General features: G+C 39.9%; 1 protein-coding gene across 1 annotated transcript; it reads left to right on the top strand.

Annotated features, from left to right (window-relative positions):
- The first annotated feature begins 1,643 nt into the window (after window positions 1–1,643).
- On the top strand, window positions 1,644–17,650 carry LOC113166132 (1-phosphatidylinositol 4,5-bisphosphate phosphodiesterase zeta-1-like). Its single transcript, XM_026366094.1, has 12 exons — window positions 1,644–1,802; window positions 2,714–2,934; window positions 4,860–5,061; window positions 8,220–8,364; window positions 8,613–8,765; window positions 10,129–10,317; window positions 10,427–10,583; window positions 11,208–11,324; window positions 12,862–13,034; window positions 15,021–15,147; window positions 17,074–17,223; window positions 17,454–17,650. The coding sequence occupies exons 2-12, from the start codon at window positions 2,742–2,744 to the stop codon at window positions 17,534–17,536; spliced, it is 1,689 nt and encodes a 562-aa protein (XP_026221879.1). The 5' UTR covers window positions 1,644–1,802; window positions 2,714–2,741; the 3' UTR covers window positions 17,537–17,650.

Below are 17,650 nucleotides of genomic sequence, written 5' to 3'. Positions count from 1 at the left end.
GGGCCAATGAATACCAAATGAGCCATTGGAGATCCAGCTGGGAATACACCGTCTAAAGGAAACATGGTACACAGGTTATAGCTCTTTTCATCTTAACCATCTGACCAGGTGCCATTTTGACTTTGCCTTGCCACTGTATCAAATTTGACCCCTGTGTGAAGTTAGAACCACAATCTCTGCACGTCATACTTTGATTGACAGCAAAATGATCTGATTTTCCTCGCAATGAGCAGCTTGGATGGTGCTGCAACGTGCTGGAGCTATCTGAGCTCCACATTTAATGCTGCATTCCCACTAATAAGCATACGGATTGCTGACCTTTTATTCACCGTTGACCCTCCAGTATGCACAGATGTGCATAAGCATAGAAGCGAAACCTGACAGCGACGTACACGAGCACACTTTGCTCCTAAATTAGTCCAACTAACTGACTGTGTAGAGGGAGGTGCAGTGATGCAGACACAGGGGCCATACAGGACTTCACATTTGCTGCATGGGAATTATGACATCAAATGTGTATGCCCAATGGTTCTGACAGGGCCAAGGCCAAACCAACACAGCCTGGTGCAGACCGGAATGACTCCGCCTGACTCTGGCTGGGCAGTGACTATTGTTGTGCACCAGTGATTCACACCACATCAATAACACACAGATTAATAACATAGGAAGTTCTTGTCAAACTGAAACAACTGACACATTGGAGATGGACACGTTTTCTAATCTTCAGAGATTTACCATAGATGATCACCATGCATTGAGAGCTTCATCCACTGTGGTTTTGACATTTTAAATAATGGATCGTAGTCCATGAAACTAATACTGCAGACTAACATTATTTAGAGTCATGTTTAACACTTACTGATAAGAGTTATGTCTTATCAAAATGCACAATATTTTAGACAACGAACATTTAATCTCTGCCAAATTGCGTGTACAAATGTGCTGCTTTCATCCAAATAGTTTGTAACAATTATTAGTAAATGTACATAATAATACGAGTAATAACAAAACATAACTTATGTAACGACTGCTGGCCAATATTGGCACATATACCATAAATCCAGCAGATTTTATAGAAGGTACATACTGTATGTCTGGTTTCACTTGTGAGTGCTAAAAATATGTCAAATAAGTGAAGAACCTAATTTAGGTGTCTATATTTTTAGTTTTATTTAATTTATCTGATGTGATCATAAAGCAGTGAGGCAAACCACCACAGAGTGATGCGTGAACAGCCCCCGAGTCAACATAACAGATGTTTTGTCTCTTTTTTTTCCCCCTATTCCGTTTTTTAATTATGTACATCCACTGTTATTTTACACTTAGTTTAGTATTTTATGATGCTAACGTTTGTTAATTACGTTAGCATAATATGTTTTTATGCACTAAAAATAAATGCATTAACTATGGTACTGGAGTAAAAAGTACAGTATTTCCCTGTGAATCGTAGTTGAGTACAAGTAACATAAAAAGTAACAGAAAGAAAAAACTGTAGTAAACTACAAAGAAATATTTAAAAAGAGAAATAATTCAAATTTCATTTCTTCACATATTCACTCCTGTCTGTGTTTATGTCTGAAAGTGAAAGTAGACAGACACAGGATGAGTTTTAATCTTACTTTTGTTTTTCTTTCTTTTTTTAAACAGGCCTAGACTCAGAATGTTTTGTTACTATGGCAACAACTTAGTGTACTTTCCTAAATACTGAAAAAGTCAGATAGAGTCCCTTTACCCTGGACTGATTTTTGGTTTACTTCCTGAATAGCTATACTGCAGGCGCTTTGTCACCATAAATATCTGAGGTAAGCTTTTGTTTACATTAAATCTTATTGGGTTTTCAACACACACAGCTGCATCATCCCACTTCAGTCACACTGGTATATTACTGTAGTAAATACCACGTTTAGCCGCATCTTATGTAAAATCGGACTTTTCCTCCACTTTGACATGAATCTTTTGGTTTAAAAACAGTTAAAGTAACTGCAGGAAATGTTAATGAGGGTGACAGCGGGGCTGGTTGCTGTGTGTTGCTCACACTGAGGTGACAGATGCAGTGGGAGACCGGCCCACTGCAGGGTACTCAGTGACAGCCCTGGCTTAGGCGTATGTCTGAATTATGAAGCACTGCAGAACAGAGAGATGAAAGGTGTGCAGGGAGAGAGACATATACAAAGCCAGAGAAAGTCACAAACACTTTTGTCTCGCAGACACAGAGGAATGACAAGGAGAGGAGAGGGACTAAAATGAGAAAGGCACACAGAAATTACCTTAGTATTTGATGGAATAAGATGCACAGCGAGGAGAGGGAGGGTGAGAACTTTGTGCAGAGCGAACACCCCGACTTCTTTTTTATGCTCTCTCATGCTGACTTTGAAAAAGGAGCATTTTAACAGTGAGCTCAGGTGAATGCTGGGATACATCTCATGGTTGACATTTCCATGCACCATTTCCTGTATATTTTTAGATAACAAATGATACGCTCTGTCTTTGAAATGCTTGCAAGTGTTTAAAATATCTACAAAATGACAATGTGAGGAATATTCTGAGGTATAATCTTTTAAATGGGCCAAATGCAACAGTCTTCTTATTGAGCTGTGCAGAAAAACAAGCCTTAATAAATTACAAGTAGCCACGTACTCTCAGAATTGTAAGTTTGATTTCTTTGAAGTAAGAAGTTTCACAAAGAAACTAAAGAAAAACTTCCCCCCAACAGAGACTTTAAAGATTGTGTGCAGGGCAAGATGATGAAGAAGACCAAGACTCCTGCCTCCAGGAGAGCTGAAATCCAGCAGCTATATCAATGCTACACCTTAGACCAGACCACTTTGCCTGTCTGCGCCCTCCTCAGGTTTCTCCGCATAGAGCAAATGGAGCTCACAGCGAATGAGGAGACGGCAGAGAGTCTGATTGACAGATATGAGATTGATGAGACAGGTGAGTGAAGGGAGAGCTGGGTGCCATGTCAGACTGCTTGCTGCTCATTATTATGGATAAAAAATATTAGTCTTTTCTTTGTGGTGTAAGGCTTTGTCACGTAATAATGCAAATTTAGTTAAGTCTTCAGCCCCTGTGGTGCCTGCCTGACAAAGTGATCTGCTGTAAGCCCAGAGGCAAGCGTGTAAAATGACAGGAGGACAATGGAAGAGTCAGGCATGTTGGCTGACTAGTAGACCAGATGTTGTTTAGATCCCAGTGTGCTGCAGGCGAATTCATGCTGTCACAAGCATCAAAACTGAAAAACAACACTGGGCTCACAATTGGCCTCTGCTGTAGACACACAGAGATAATTGTGTTGCTAATTGTATTTTTATTTTTTGTCCTTTTTATAATTTCTGGTATAAACTTTAAGTAAAAGAGAGCTTCAAGGTGGTGCTAGTTTTAGTTAGTTTTATACAATACAATACAATAATGGGTTGTACATAACCAGTTGGTAGCGCAGTCATCTACAAACCCTGCTGTTACTGGTCGATTCCTGCGTCCTCTTGGCTACTTGTTGAGATGTCTGATGTGCTCGGACAAGACACCAAAACCTTGTTTTATGATATGTACTGTCTGGCAGCTGTCCAACCACAATTTCCCCAAGGGGATCAATAAAGTGTGTCATTATTTATTATGAAATACATTTGTAAAGATAGCTGGCTACTGTTCAGACACTAATTGTTCAGACCAAGCCTAAAAGTTAAATTCTACATAATATACGGTTCATTTTAACAGTTAGTGGCATGACTACATTCAGTTGCCAAGACCCAGTCAAAATCAGCAATGTCTGATTAGTAAGCATGTATAATAAAAATACAATTTAGGTACATGTTTAACTTTCCAGGCCTACTCTAAGCCAAAGGTGTGTAGACAACTCTTTTTATCAAAGTGACTGTTTCATGAGGTCAGCTTAGTCTCCTCTTTATGAAAGTAAAAGGAGACAAGGTTTTCTTTAAGAAACTAGATTACCGATCACAAAGACAGTATTTGGTGTTGAAGCTGAACGTGAAAGCCTACAAGTTATAGTATCTAGGCTGAGCCCAGAAAAAGCCAACAAAGCAACAAAGTGCTTTTTTAAAAAAGACTTTTGAACTGCTCAAAATCACAAAAGTCACAGGTGAATCACATTTTGTTAATAATCGTGGCTCAGTCCCTTGAAGTGTCCCACTTCTGACACTGGGCCATACATGCCCAACACCAGGACACTGGGACTAGTTTGCCTAGACACAGTGCGCTTGTTTTTAATGTTTCTATTGCATTTTCCTGCTATAATAAGCTGAACTGTCTTTAAAGAAAGTTTATTTTAAACTAAGGTTTTGGAGGTTATTACAATGATGCTCATAGGGAGTTGCAGCCAACTCCTCCTCTAATTTTTATGCAGGCTGTCTTACACCGTTGACTTTTTAAACAACCACACTTCCCACTCATCCGACCTCAGACTAAACAAAGTTTTGTGTTTGTCACTTTCATTTTGACTCAAACGTTTACTGAGTGCATGTTGGCAGCCAGTTTTTAGCCATTGGTGGTTTGTGTGTGCATTATTAATCTACATCTCAGTCCTCTACTTTATTCCAAACTGAAATATTGTAAATATGGACTGCCACGTAAATGTGAGGTTGTCTTCACCCACCTCAATTAGCTGATTACCTAATGTTAAACTAAGATGGTAACCATAATAAACCTTACCTACTAAATACAGCACTTAAGCATTGTCACTCTCAACTTGTGGGTATGATGACATTTTGCATTCACCTAAAGCTGTTTGATTAAATTTACCACCAAGAACAGTACTTTTGCTCAAGCTGGCTGTTGTGTTGGTATATTGCAATTAACTAATGATAGTCACTGACTGAATGTTACTCTGCTTCTTCATCTTTAAGCCAGAGAAAGCAGGTCCATGACCTTTGAAGGATTCCTCAGGTACATGGAGTCCAAAAACTGCTGCATATTCAACCAGGCCCACACATCAGTGTACCAAGACATGGACCAACCTCTAACTAATTATTTCATCTCCTCATCACACAACACCTACCTGACTGGAGATCAGCTTGTAGGAAAAAGTCATCTGGATGCCTATGTCTGGTAGGAAAGTGCATTACATGCATGTACAGTAGAGCTTGGCCCAGCTACTATTTATATTATACATATATAAAGTTGCTTGAGAAGTCATACCCCTTTCTCTTTTTGCACATTTTCTCAACGACAAATTGGAAAAACTGATATTTTTGCAAATTTAAATTACTGAATCAGTAAATTTCTTTAGAAAAAAAAGTTTTTTAAGGAGCTTCATTTTGTGTGCTAGATGTTTTAGAACTTGACTGTAGCCCTGTAGTGGAAATGGAAACTCATATACTGTAGACTAGAAATGCTGTGTATGTCCCTATAATTCACACTAAAAACAAGCCACAAAGTCTGTTGAACTCTCTGTACACCTCCATAGTAACACTTTGTGGTGAACCACAGATCGGGGTGAGAGTATTAAACCATTTCTAAAGCTCTGAGTACTCACAGAAGCACCGCGGCCTTAGTAATTGTAAAATGGAACTAATTTGATACCACTAGGACTCCTTCTAGAATCAGTCGTCCAACCAAACAGAGTAACCAGAAAAGAAGCGCCTTGTTCTGGGGGGTTACAAAGAATAAGAAGAGGAGTTTGAAGGAGAATAATGTTTTGAGTCTTACAATTTTTACATTTTCAGTTTACAGGGGGTTCACCTTTACATTTTTTCCAATTTGTTTTTTTAGACCTGGTTATTTCAACACTTTTACATACAGGGTTGGCAAAAACTTAGAAACACTTAAAATGTTCTCTAGTACGACTCCACCGCCTACTATATCCTCAGTAAAAATAATTGATAGATTGTACCGGTGTACCTAATGAAGTGGCCAGTGAATATATCTGTATGTACAGTATGCACATATGCACATACTGTATACAATTTGTGAAGCCACAGTTTTAGAGGGCCATTTTAGCTATCTAAAACCCTTCAGATCTGATACAGATCTAATGTTTCCCTCCACACAGTTACTTTCTCTAAGGTCTCTTTCAAACCTTCATGCGTGTTGTCAGGAAACGTTCATTGACCCACTCATGTGCTGAGGCAGACAGTGAAACTGCTGTGGTCCCTTTATGGGACAATGGAGGTGATTACGAAAGGGGCTGATGGAAGCAGAAGTGCTGTATTTTTATGGTCCCTGTGAAAGTGCTGAGTGCCTGGTTGGCTGGTTGAGTGGAACCCTCCAACCCAGCAGCCTGGAAACTCTGGTTTACTTAGATAATGAAAGAATCATCTCAAGAGGATAACAAAGTGGCAGGCGTGGAAGGCAGATTTTAGAAAACCCTCTAGCTTACAAGTGGTGCCGTGAAAATAAAATCATCAAATGATAAAATATTTGCTTTGTGAAAAACAACATGATTCACATCAATCTGGTTTTGAAACATGGCGTGAAGAAATGTGAGGCTGCAGCTGTAAAGGCTGATTAATGAAGATCAAAGGTGGGTTGAACAGGGAAGACGGGCTGTGAGGAACTGAAGCCTCTACATTCGAGTGTAGTTGTCAATCTGTTAGGACTCAGACCTCCCGACCAGTAGATGGCGCTCACTTGCACTGTATGAACATACATGAGACAGGACAGACAAGCCATAACACCAGAGAGGTTTGAAAACCGTAATCAGCTTTTGACTGTTGGATGTCTTGCTGGTTCTGCAATGTGACGGGACGCTTTCCTGCCTAGAAAAGTCAAGCTGAGCGCGAAGGCATGATGGCAAAACTGAGAAAACTGAGTCTGTTGCAAAAGCTCATTAAATTCACACAGGAAGGAATGATTCAACAAGTCAGGACCGGAGTCCAAAATCCATAAAAATCTGAGCCTTTATCAGCCCAGGGTCCTAAAACCCCCAAACAATCCAAAAATTCAGATATCCAAAACAGCAGAGTCCTTAGATCAAAGAGAGTTCAAAGATAATTCAGCATCAGGCCAGAAACCCGAATCACCAGAAATCAGACAGAGGCCAAATCCGCAGAGCGGAAGAGATTAGAGCAGACTTACAGAACCAACAGACAGAACTCAGGGGCTCAAGACAGGTAGATAGGCAGGTCCAAAAATACCAGGCGATCCTTAAGAGAGCTGCAGGCCTGAGAAGCTCCTCCAACAGTGTTGGAGAACATCCAAACAGGAAGTAGGCTCTGGATTTCAAAGTAAGTCAGACTGGGATCGTGACAGCAGCTACAGGTTTAATTACAATTAATCACCTCCTTTTTCTCATCATGTGACCATCATATTGCTTTAGCTTAATATGTAGGTGTGACACCTTTACAGTACTTAAGTGCATTTATATTTATTAAAATGAAAACAAAAAACTACTTAAAACAGTCCAACATTTTGATTTTGCCTCAGTGGCTTTAGACTTTCATAAGGGTGATGTTAATTAAGTCCCCCCTCCCCCCACATTATACAACTCAAGCACTGAAAAAGTGCAGCACACACTATGTCTTATGTAACTTTTAGAAAAAAGCAAAAAAAAAAAAAAAACCAAAACATATGATCCATGGTGTTGTCTTTCTTCAAGATCATTCTGTACCTTTTAGCCCTATTAGCCCACATCGTGTTAAATCTCTCTGGAAATCTTTGTTTCATCACATTCCTCTTTCTCCTCACGTGCTGTTGCTCTCTGGTAAGAACCTGCATAGACATGTATCGTTATTTACATTTAAAACAGCAGTATACTGTCTAAATATGCAGCGTTTGTAAAAATCTGCAACATTTTAAAGCTACAATGTCTAAAGTAAAAGGGTGATATAACTTGTGTCATTGCCATAATGACTATTTGCCCAACTGCTGTGAAAGTGATTTTTTGTTCACCACCGACAGAGGAAACATCTTAGGAGACCATGGCACAAACTTTTTTTAATACAGAGAAAGAGATGGAAATGTGACAGCAACATTTGCTGTTGTTAGATGAATAGAAAATCACAATTCACTCATGTTGAAGAAGCTGTTGAAATAGTTTGTAATGCTTGCTATAGATCTATGTACTGACATAGTCTAATTTGTAGCATGTTTAGAAGTTATTATTATGGGTTGACTTGAGAGACAACTCAAGATCCTGTGTTTTGGAAAGAAACTCTTCACGTTTAATTTACTTACACAGCATACTGTAAGCACTTATCATAGCCACAGCTCAGCGTGTTCGTATGTGACTCTATATGTGTCTGTGTGTATGTGTGTGTGTGGCACAGTGCTCTGAGGAAGGGCTGTCGCTGTCTGGAGATTGACTGCTGGGATGGGCCAGATATGGAGCCTGTAGTCTACCATGGCTACACCCTGACCACCAAAATACTATTTAAAGACGTCATCAACACTGTGGAGCAACATGCCTTTGAGGTAACAGCAAATAGTACATAACATAAAATGCACTACCTGGAGTGGAGCCTCAGGCATCTAATCCAGTGTTCACTCTTACCTCTATAGGCCCCCAGAACCCATACTGAGCTGCTTTTGCTCTAATTAATTGCATGTCTAATAGCAATGTTTTGCTTACAAGTTATCTTTAATGCAGGGAGTTCTGCAGAATCAAGAGTTGAGCTAATCCAGAATGATGTTTATTGTGGTTTATGTTTTTTTCTGGACAGGTGTCTGCTTACCCAGTGATTCTGTCTTTGGAAAACCACTGCTCACAGGAGCAACAGGAAGTCATGGCCCAGAACCTTATCTCCATCCTTGGGGACAAGCTGCTGAGAGCTCCCTTGATTCATCCAACCACTGGAAACCTCCCAAGCCCAAATGTAAGAGTCATAAGAAGAAGAGAACATTTCTGAGTGCTAAATCAGAAGGAGAATCTGTGTTTAATCTTAGAGCCGGCAGAAGGATGATGATGTTTGTACATATAAATCCTGATCGCCTGTCAAAGCACAGCAAAACAAAAAGAAAAAGAGACCTTTTTATTGTCTCAGAGGGCCTCATTAGTCTCCTTCTGCGCCTCTCTCCCCCACCGGGGACACAGGGGTAGATGGACGTCTGCATTTCCAAGCTTTAATCTCTCAGATCCACAAAATCTAGTGTGATGTGGTTGATCCTGAGGAGTGCCCATCACTTTAAACATGCTGAACTACTTAAGCTTATAGTTCATTTGGCTTCCCCTGTCTGGGCTTTGACTTCTCCACTGAACGCACCTGCCTCAACCAATGACTGAGTGACTGGCTTGAAAAATGCAGGCACAGTCACTTCAGTTTATTAAATATGACGACGGGTGGATGAATGTGTGCTGTCTCGCCAGAGTCTCTCTGCTGCCTCTGACTTCTGCTGCTTTGGAATTTACTGCATGAAATGACTTGTGTTTTATCCTGAGTGTGCATATAAGATTTTTTCTTTTTTCATATCATTTTTTTTTTTCATCTTTATGACTCGGAGAGTGTGGTTTCAGCCTGACTTTTATTCCAAGGCATCTTGTGTCACACTTGGGCAGCCGCACAGCCAAAGATACCATCCAATAATGAAAGTGGAACCAATGAGGGATGCTTAGAATTGTTCATTACTTTACTCCACTGAAACCATTTAGAGCAAAGGTTTTCAATCTGGTTACAACCGGAAGTATGGAAAACCTATTTTGTCTTTAGTTATTACACCGCTTTATTACAATTATTTTAGTCGACGGAGGTAAAATTCTCTTGTTGAACCTTCACTGATATCCTAAATTATATAAACATAAACGATGACTCCTTTAGCTCTCTAAACTGTCTCATTTTGTTTTACAGCGATGAAAAATTAAAGAGTGCAGTGCCAAAGGAAGATTGAAAGCTTGTAATTTTCATACTATATGAACTCTTACAGGCTGTTAATGTTGGCAGATCTGTAATTATTTTGCATATTTTGTCTATGCATACAGTATGTGCGACGCTGGCTGCGTGACTTCCTGTAATGTGGTGTACCATAGGGCTGCTTAAAAATCCAGACTATGATGTTTTCTCTCTTTTAGCATTTAGACCTCTAGCGTGCTAACAGCTTTAGAATCAGGATGATGAAACTAATTTCTGTGATTTGGTACAACTCCTGCTTTATCTTTCCAAGCTCGATTGTACAACATGCACTGATTCAGTTTGAGGATGCATGTTTGAATTCATATACAATGTGTGTGTGTGGTCATGCCAGGACCTGATGTATAAGGTCCTCATCAAGAATAAAAAGCTAAAGCCTCAGATTCAGACCGAGGAAACAGCAGGGACAGAGGCAGAGGAGAGTGTAGATGAGGGTGAGGATGATGAGGAGGAGGACGATGAGGACGAGGATCATCTAACCAAAGCAAAGTTCTGGTCTCCCAGAAAGACAGAGCCAAAAAAAGTAAGCCTTAAAAACATATCAAATAGGGCTTGAAGATTTTGAATTGAAAATTGAGTCATGAGTACTGCCTTTGGTTTGTAATTTTCTCTATCCGTAATGCAATGAGTAGAAGAAGAAGGTGGTGGTGGCCAGGGCTCTGTCGGACCTGGTCATTTACACTGGTTCTGTCAAGTTCATCAGCTTCAGTCACGCTAATGACAATCAGAACTACTATGAGAACACATCTATGGCAGAAAAGAAAGCTCGCAGGCTAGCCAAAGTCTCAGGTAAAATGTCATTTATTGATTTGAAATCATGAACCAAGGGAAGGGACGCTTTATTTTGAAGTGATAAAGTCTGTGAATACTTAATGCAAATATTACAGAATGAAACAATTAGATTCACATGATTTATCACAATGAGCTCAAAGGAGAAACTCGTTCAGATCGGATGACAAATGCAATTATACCCAGGGCCACAAACGTTTATAATACTGAAAGCATATTGAACATGACATAAACAACATAAGGAAGTACTTTTTAGGGAATAAAGCACAGAAATGCGATGTATACTGTAGTCTCACTGGAGGGGAATGAAAATAGCCCACAGAGGCTCGAATCAACTGATAATGAGTTAAACTGTCATATACTGGAGAAATAGAGTGATGTAGAGAAATGAAATCAGTTCCTGCTGAGGAAGAATGACACTTTCCGAACACACAGCTACTTTATGAGCTGCTTGGCAGAGACTATAAACAGCTACTGTGGGGAGTAAAAAAGGAAGCTTGTTAGAATAAAATGTTCAGGATAGTAAAAATGATGCATGTGAAGTCATCGTCATGTGAATCACTGAACTTCCTCATTAATAAGCATGTGTCAGAGGGGACATCTGACCCCCGTGTGCTGTCTCAGGTGCAGATTTTGTTCAGCATAACCAGAAGTTCCTCAGTAGGATTTACCCCGCGGGCTCGAGGACGTCTTCGTCCAACTACAACCCTCAGGAGTTTTGGAACGTGGGCTCACAACTCGGTGAGTGTGCGCCTGTCCAAAGTAGCATTTTGTCACGATACAAGAATAATGCACATGATTTGTGTACAAATTTCAAAATTTGTAAGGTTAACGCAAAAATATGCAATCATAGAAATGATTACTGAACTTTGCATTAATTGGACAAATTCAGCTGATTTTTATATTTGTTTTTGTAAAAGTTCAAGTTGAAAAGATGAATTCAGTGAAAGAAATAGGATCCGGCTGTGTCAGCAGTTTCAGCATTAATCTAAATGTTCTCGACACATACAGAACAACCATCACATTCATTACAAGCTTCTGAAATGGAGCGAAATGCAGTCCAGTAACTTATATTGTTAAACTTCAAAGGGAGCAACCTGACCGAGCGCCCTGTCGGTTAGCAATGAAAGGAGAATTTCATTCCAGTCCACAGGCTGAACACCTCATCTGCGTGTCCCCCAGAGCGAGTCCTCTCCTGCTCCTTATCAAACCTTTTCTAAATCTTTTTTTCCCTTTAAACTTCATCCTTGTTGGGGTCACTACAGAGTTTTTTATGGCTCTCTAATTTCTTTAGAGTCAATCATTTGATGGGATGGACTTTATTTCACATTCTGCACCTGTGCACTGCAGTAGCAGGGACTAAGAGAAATCCCGGCTACCCTTTGACAAACCATACATAAACTTTACACCCTCAAACTGTCTGGATATGCATCATTTACCTGCAAGCTTGATGTCACAACCCTAGTCTGTCGTGCACTGTCTTGGCCAATGTTCCTGTCACTCCACCTGTCTTAATGCATCTTCTCTATCCATCACTGTCACTCGGTGAGCCAGCCACTGACTCGGCCATCGAGCCCTGCTGATCGCTGAACAGACTATCTGTGTCCTGCGGTGGCAGGTAAACAGATGGTGATCGGCACTTTTCACAGTTACAGGAGACGGTGATACAAAACAGCAACCTGGACAGATCAATTACAGATGGACAAGCAGCAACATCCACTAGGCCCTTACCATATGGCACAAACTAGGAAAACATGCCAAAAGAAAACTGCAATGTGATTGTTAGGACTAAATGAAAGGTTCTTCTGCATCACTCAATCTCATGTAGCTGAAAACATAAAGTATAATTGAAATCTACCTGCAGGAATACATCTGTCGCGTTCTTTATCTGGGAATCAATTCACATCTGAAATAATGTGTCGTCATTGATGCTGTTGAAAGCATAGCGTATGCAGCACACATGGCAACACAGATCCTTGCACAGCAGAATAATCCACTGCACAGGCACTCATTGCACAGTTGGCGATTTTGAATGCCTCCCTGATGCAATGTACGCCATTGTTGCGGAAACATTTCAAATCACTGTATAATTTAACTCCCTTTTGCAGAATGAAAAGCTTCAGAAAACGGAAGCTATGCAGGAAGATCATCTTATTGAGCTTGTTTTAGTTTAACACACCTTCTGAATCTTCATTTTTGTGTCTAAACATGTTTTCCTGCCACTGCTCTGTGGCTTCTTGTGTTCGTTGTTAAAACCTTGTCCCATGTTGTTTTGCAGTGGCTCTTAATTTTCAGTCACTGGGCTTGCCTATGGACCTCAATGATGGCCGTTTCCAGGACAATGGGGGCTGTGGATATGTCCTGAAGCCGGCGGTGCTCATATCCAGTCAGAGGAGCTTTGATCCCAGCTGCAGACAGCACAGACAGAAACCCACACACCTGCTGCTCAAGGTACACCTATGCAATGCTGCACATTGAATAGTGCACCCGGGCTGTATTTATGGATTAAGGTGTAATGTTACAGGACTCTGTGTGTGTGTGTGTGTGTGTGTGTGTGTGTGTGTGTGTGTGTGTGTGTGTGTGTGTGTGTGTGTGTGCTTTACAGTACGTGCAGGTACACGTGTGTCTATGCCTCACAATCTGGGACATTGTGCGGTGAAGCTTGTCTTACTCTTTGCCTCCAGATAAATGCTTTCCTGCTGGGTGCTGTGAACCAACAATGATGTAAAACTACCTAAGAGTGTCTGTGTTTAATTAGATTATCTCCCTCTAAAAGTAGGGGGAAATGAGACAGAGGGCTGATTTAATGCAATTACACCTGGGGTCCAATTAATAAATCATCAATTTTCCATTATTTTAAGCATCATTTGTAGCGTCTAAGACACACAACATATTTGCTTGAAGTTACAGATTTATAGATTACCCATAAGGATCAAAAACAAGGATCAAAGGATCAATTACAGAGATACGATTTACTATTATGTGTTGAACATGATGGTGGGACTTAAGAGATATGTGTTTATACAACAAATACAATACATGGAATTGCCTTGGATCACTTAATGTAGCTGAGGACAAGGATGTCTGTACTACCTCACTGAACCTGCTGCCACTGTGATCCAATTATGGATAAGCTGAAGATGATGGATGGATGAATATTAAATACTGTCTGTCATTCTTGAAACACACTTTTCACTGGAACTTCTTTCCACTGAAGAAATAAACTTTTGACAGCAAAGTCTAAATATTAGATTTGGCAGATATCATCAAAGTTGGAGGTCTTCAAAGACTAAAAGCATGATCAGAGTGCCAGTGCCATTGCTTCGTACTGTTTGGTTTGTTTGAATTTCTAATTGAGGTGTGGAGTAAAAAAAAAGTGGATTTTCAACCCGAGTTGCACAAACTGAAAATATGTATATTCTTGTTTGAATGCAATGATCACAAAAACACTGATCCATTGATCTCCACTGAGTTTGAGTGACAGAAAACTCACAGATGTGGATCTAAAAACAAGAGACAAAAAAAATATACTGCTAGTGAGAATTTTAAACTGATGGCAAATGATCATTTCCTCAGTTGAACTACCTCCTGGCTACGCTGCACCTCTGATGAATTCTTCATCAGACAACACGAACGTATAGACTCTCCACGTTAAACAAAGGCACATCATCACCAGACACTGACTTCTAATAGAATATGCACACACAGTACATCTTCCCAGCACACTGCATGAAATATAATGCAGTCTGCTCTGTTTCTGGATGCCCTGGGAAAAAACCCTACCTTTATTTATTCACATCATCACTCTTTTATTTGATCACTTCAGGGAAAATCCGGCGATCTTGACTCAGCTCTCAACTCTCTCAGAATCAGAGTCATGAGTAGCGTGAGTTGTAACTTAGGTAAGGTCAGATTTGAAATCTTTAAGCGCTAAATTATTCAGCTACTTGGAAAAACAATATTTCCCCTGGAGCTTTCGTGAGTCTGTTTAGCATAAAACTGTCAACTATAAGCAATGTTTTTTTTTTTTATAACAAGTCATCGTGAAATGATAACTTCAAACTGCTATCTATGCTCTCAGACGGATTTCATTGTTATGTGAACAAGCACAGTGCAGGATGTTTTGTAGGGTGACTTTAGGAAAGGAAAGGGGCTGTAATTTTGGACCAGACACTGTAAGCCCCATCAGTGCCAAGCAGGGCATGTCGTGATAAGTACATGCAGGTTTGTCTTTGATCAGGGCCGGGGAAGGGAACGCTCTCTGTGAGAGGACTGCAGATAAGTCTGCCTCTCTCCAGACTAGTGTAATTAAATCCCTCTCCTCTACGCTTCTCTTCTCTCCTGTTGTCTTTTCTCTCATATTTACCGTTTATCTCTTTTTATGATTACATTCTCTGTGACCCTCTATGCTGTGTCTGCATTTGTGCCTACATACAGGTGATCAGTGGATCCAACCTACCTGTTCCCAGGAGTGGAAAACCTCTGGACCCTTTTGTCAGAGTGGAGATTCATGGAATAGCGGCTGATTCCCGAAGAAAAAACACACATACTGTCAGAAACAACTGTGAGTACAGTGACAAAAGATACAGAGGCTGCGTTGGTACTCGCTCAGTTCTACTTTGTCAGATTCGGCTCTGCTTTCGTCAAGTCTTGGGTAGATTCTGTCAGATTTCTCTCAGTATCTGCGATGTACAGCTGAGTGTTCACTTATCACTTTCTTGTATTATTTTCTTTTCTTTTTTTTGTTCTATTTGTTCTTTCTGAATTTAGACATTGACTCTGGTGTTGTTGTTGCAACAGTACATGTATATAAAACATAAAACTTAAATGCATGAACGTGGAAATAGTGTAGAATCTACAGCCATGCTAGCCACTCTGTAAGACTGTAGCTAAATATAAACACTGGCATGTTAACATGCTGATGGTGATAACCATATTTTTATTTAGTTATTTCTATAAGTATAGAAATATGTACAATAAGTGTGACCTCTGTAGAGGAATATACAGTAGCAAGAAAAAGTATATGAACCTTATGGAATTTTATGTTTTTTTGCATGAATTTTTCATAAAATCTGATCTGATCTTCATCTAAGTCAAGTGTGAGTATTAACAAATAGAATGTGCTTAAAAGAATAGCACAACAATTATTTCATGTCTTTATTGAAATTAATTACTGGTTGACTGCTTAATTTGTCTTTGTGGAAGAATAGCAGCACTTCTTTTGTTTCTAGTTGCTCTAATGTAAAAACTGAGAAATAAATATGTATGAGCATCACAGAATTACTGTAAAAACAAACCTAAAGTGACCAGAGATTTATGCGAAGTATTGTATAGTTTACCATGTTTATTACTTTGGTTTATCAGGTTGTCAAGTCATTATTTGCTAATCAGAAAGCCATTGGAAAATGTCACTAGTTTTTATCAAATCAAACTAGTGGACAAATATAAAAGTGACTGGTGCTACATGAAAGGTTGACTAAGTTGATCCTGAGGGAAACATGAATGCCTGTACCTGTGAAATGTCTTAGCAATGTATTCAACAGCTGTGACATTTCCCTGAAGATCAGGAGCATCAAGATCTTAGTTGAACTAAGAGTGAAAAACAGGAGATCATCAAGATCAGTATAGGATTCATCCTGAAAAAATAATCAACACTGGTTCTAAATTTCATGGAAATTCATTCATCCAGGATAAAAGTGATGGACGGGCTAACATCACTATCTTTACAGCCATGCAGAGAGCACAGCTAAAATGTGCAGAACCTCTGGCTTCGTACTAACAAATGCTGATCTAAATATCACTGTCTGAGAGCATGCACATGATCAGTATACTGCAGGACAATGTAAACCCTCAAGAAATAAAATACAAACATGGAAACCACCTAAACTGGATTTTGTGAAGGGAGTTTTTTATGACTCCCTTTGTTACAGTAAACTGTGGATTATGTAAGATCTTCATTTTCTTCCTTTTAAAAACATTTTTCCAGTAATCTGCTGTTGTGGACGTCTGAGAAGAAATGTGTGAAGTAAAAATCTGAGAATGTGGAAGTGAAGAAGAAATCGGTCACGTACTATTATGATGACTCGAAACATGGATCAGACAGTCACAGCAAATCTACATGCTGCAGAGCAGCTACTGTACCACTGATTTAAAGCATCAGCCGGATCCACATAAAGAGATTTGTGTGTTCAGATGAGTCACTTTTACCATTTCACCAGTTTTTAAAAATCCTTTTTAGAACGATTTACAACACAACGCTGAGTATACAGTATTCTCATCCTGATAATGTGATGAACTTATTGACGGATACTTGTCACCTGCAGAATAACCTAATCTTGAAGCTACTTCCTCACTTTCTGGGGGAAACTTTCTCTACAAACAGCACCTTTCACATATTAATGTGAATCATTATTTATACTAAAATACTGCCCGTATTCTATTAATGCTTATTAAGTCTAATGGTGTAATTCACTTCTCATTACCGTCGCAGCTTTGAGTCCTCACTGGGAGGCCGACATGAACTTCAGCATCAGTGTCCCTGAGCTCTGCCTCATCCGATTCTGTGTCCGAGACCAGACTGGACTTCTCAGCAGTGAGTTTGTGGGCCAGTACACTCTGCCCTTCAACAGTGTGAGGAAAGGTGAGCTGCAGAGGCAGAAAAAGTGAAGGGGGTGGGGAGGTTGGGAGCTAGATTACATGAGATGACATTGTGTGATCATTATTGTATTTCCTACCATTCACTGTCAGCATCACTGAAGGTTGCTCTCTGCCCCCTGCTTGAGATTTCATGGATGTATCTGTGCGATGCTTGTGTATTTGGTGACTATACATACATTTATTTTCACACCCACCTTCCTTCCACTCCTCCAGGCTACCGCTGGGTGCCTCTCCTGTCCCGAGACGGATGCAGTCTGGATCCAGCCTCCCTCTTTGTCTTTGTCTGGTATTCCTAAAAACAGCTCTCCATATCAGACTCTTGCACACGCATACACCTCGCCAACAGATAGAGAAGCATAACTGATGCAGCAACAAGAAAAAAATATATAAATAAATAAAAATCACAATTT

Source organism: Anabas testudineus, chromosome 6 (genome assembly GCF_900324465.2).
Source record: "Anabas testudineus chromosome 6, fAnaTes1.2, whole genome shotgun sequence".
Classification (NCBI taxonomy): Eukaryota; Metazoa; Chordata; class Actinopteri; order Anabantiformes; family Anabantidae; genus Anabas; species Anabas testudineus.
This window is presented reverse-complemented; position numbering and strand designations above follow the sequence as displayed.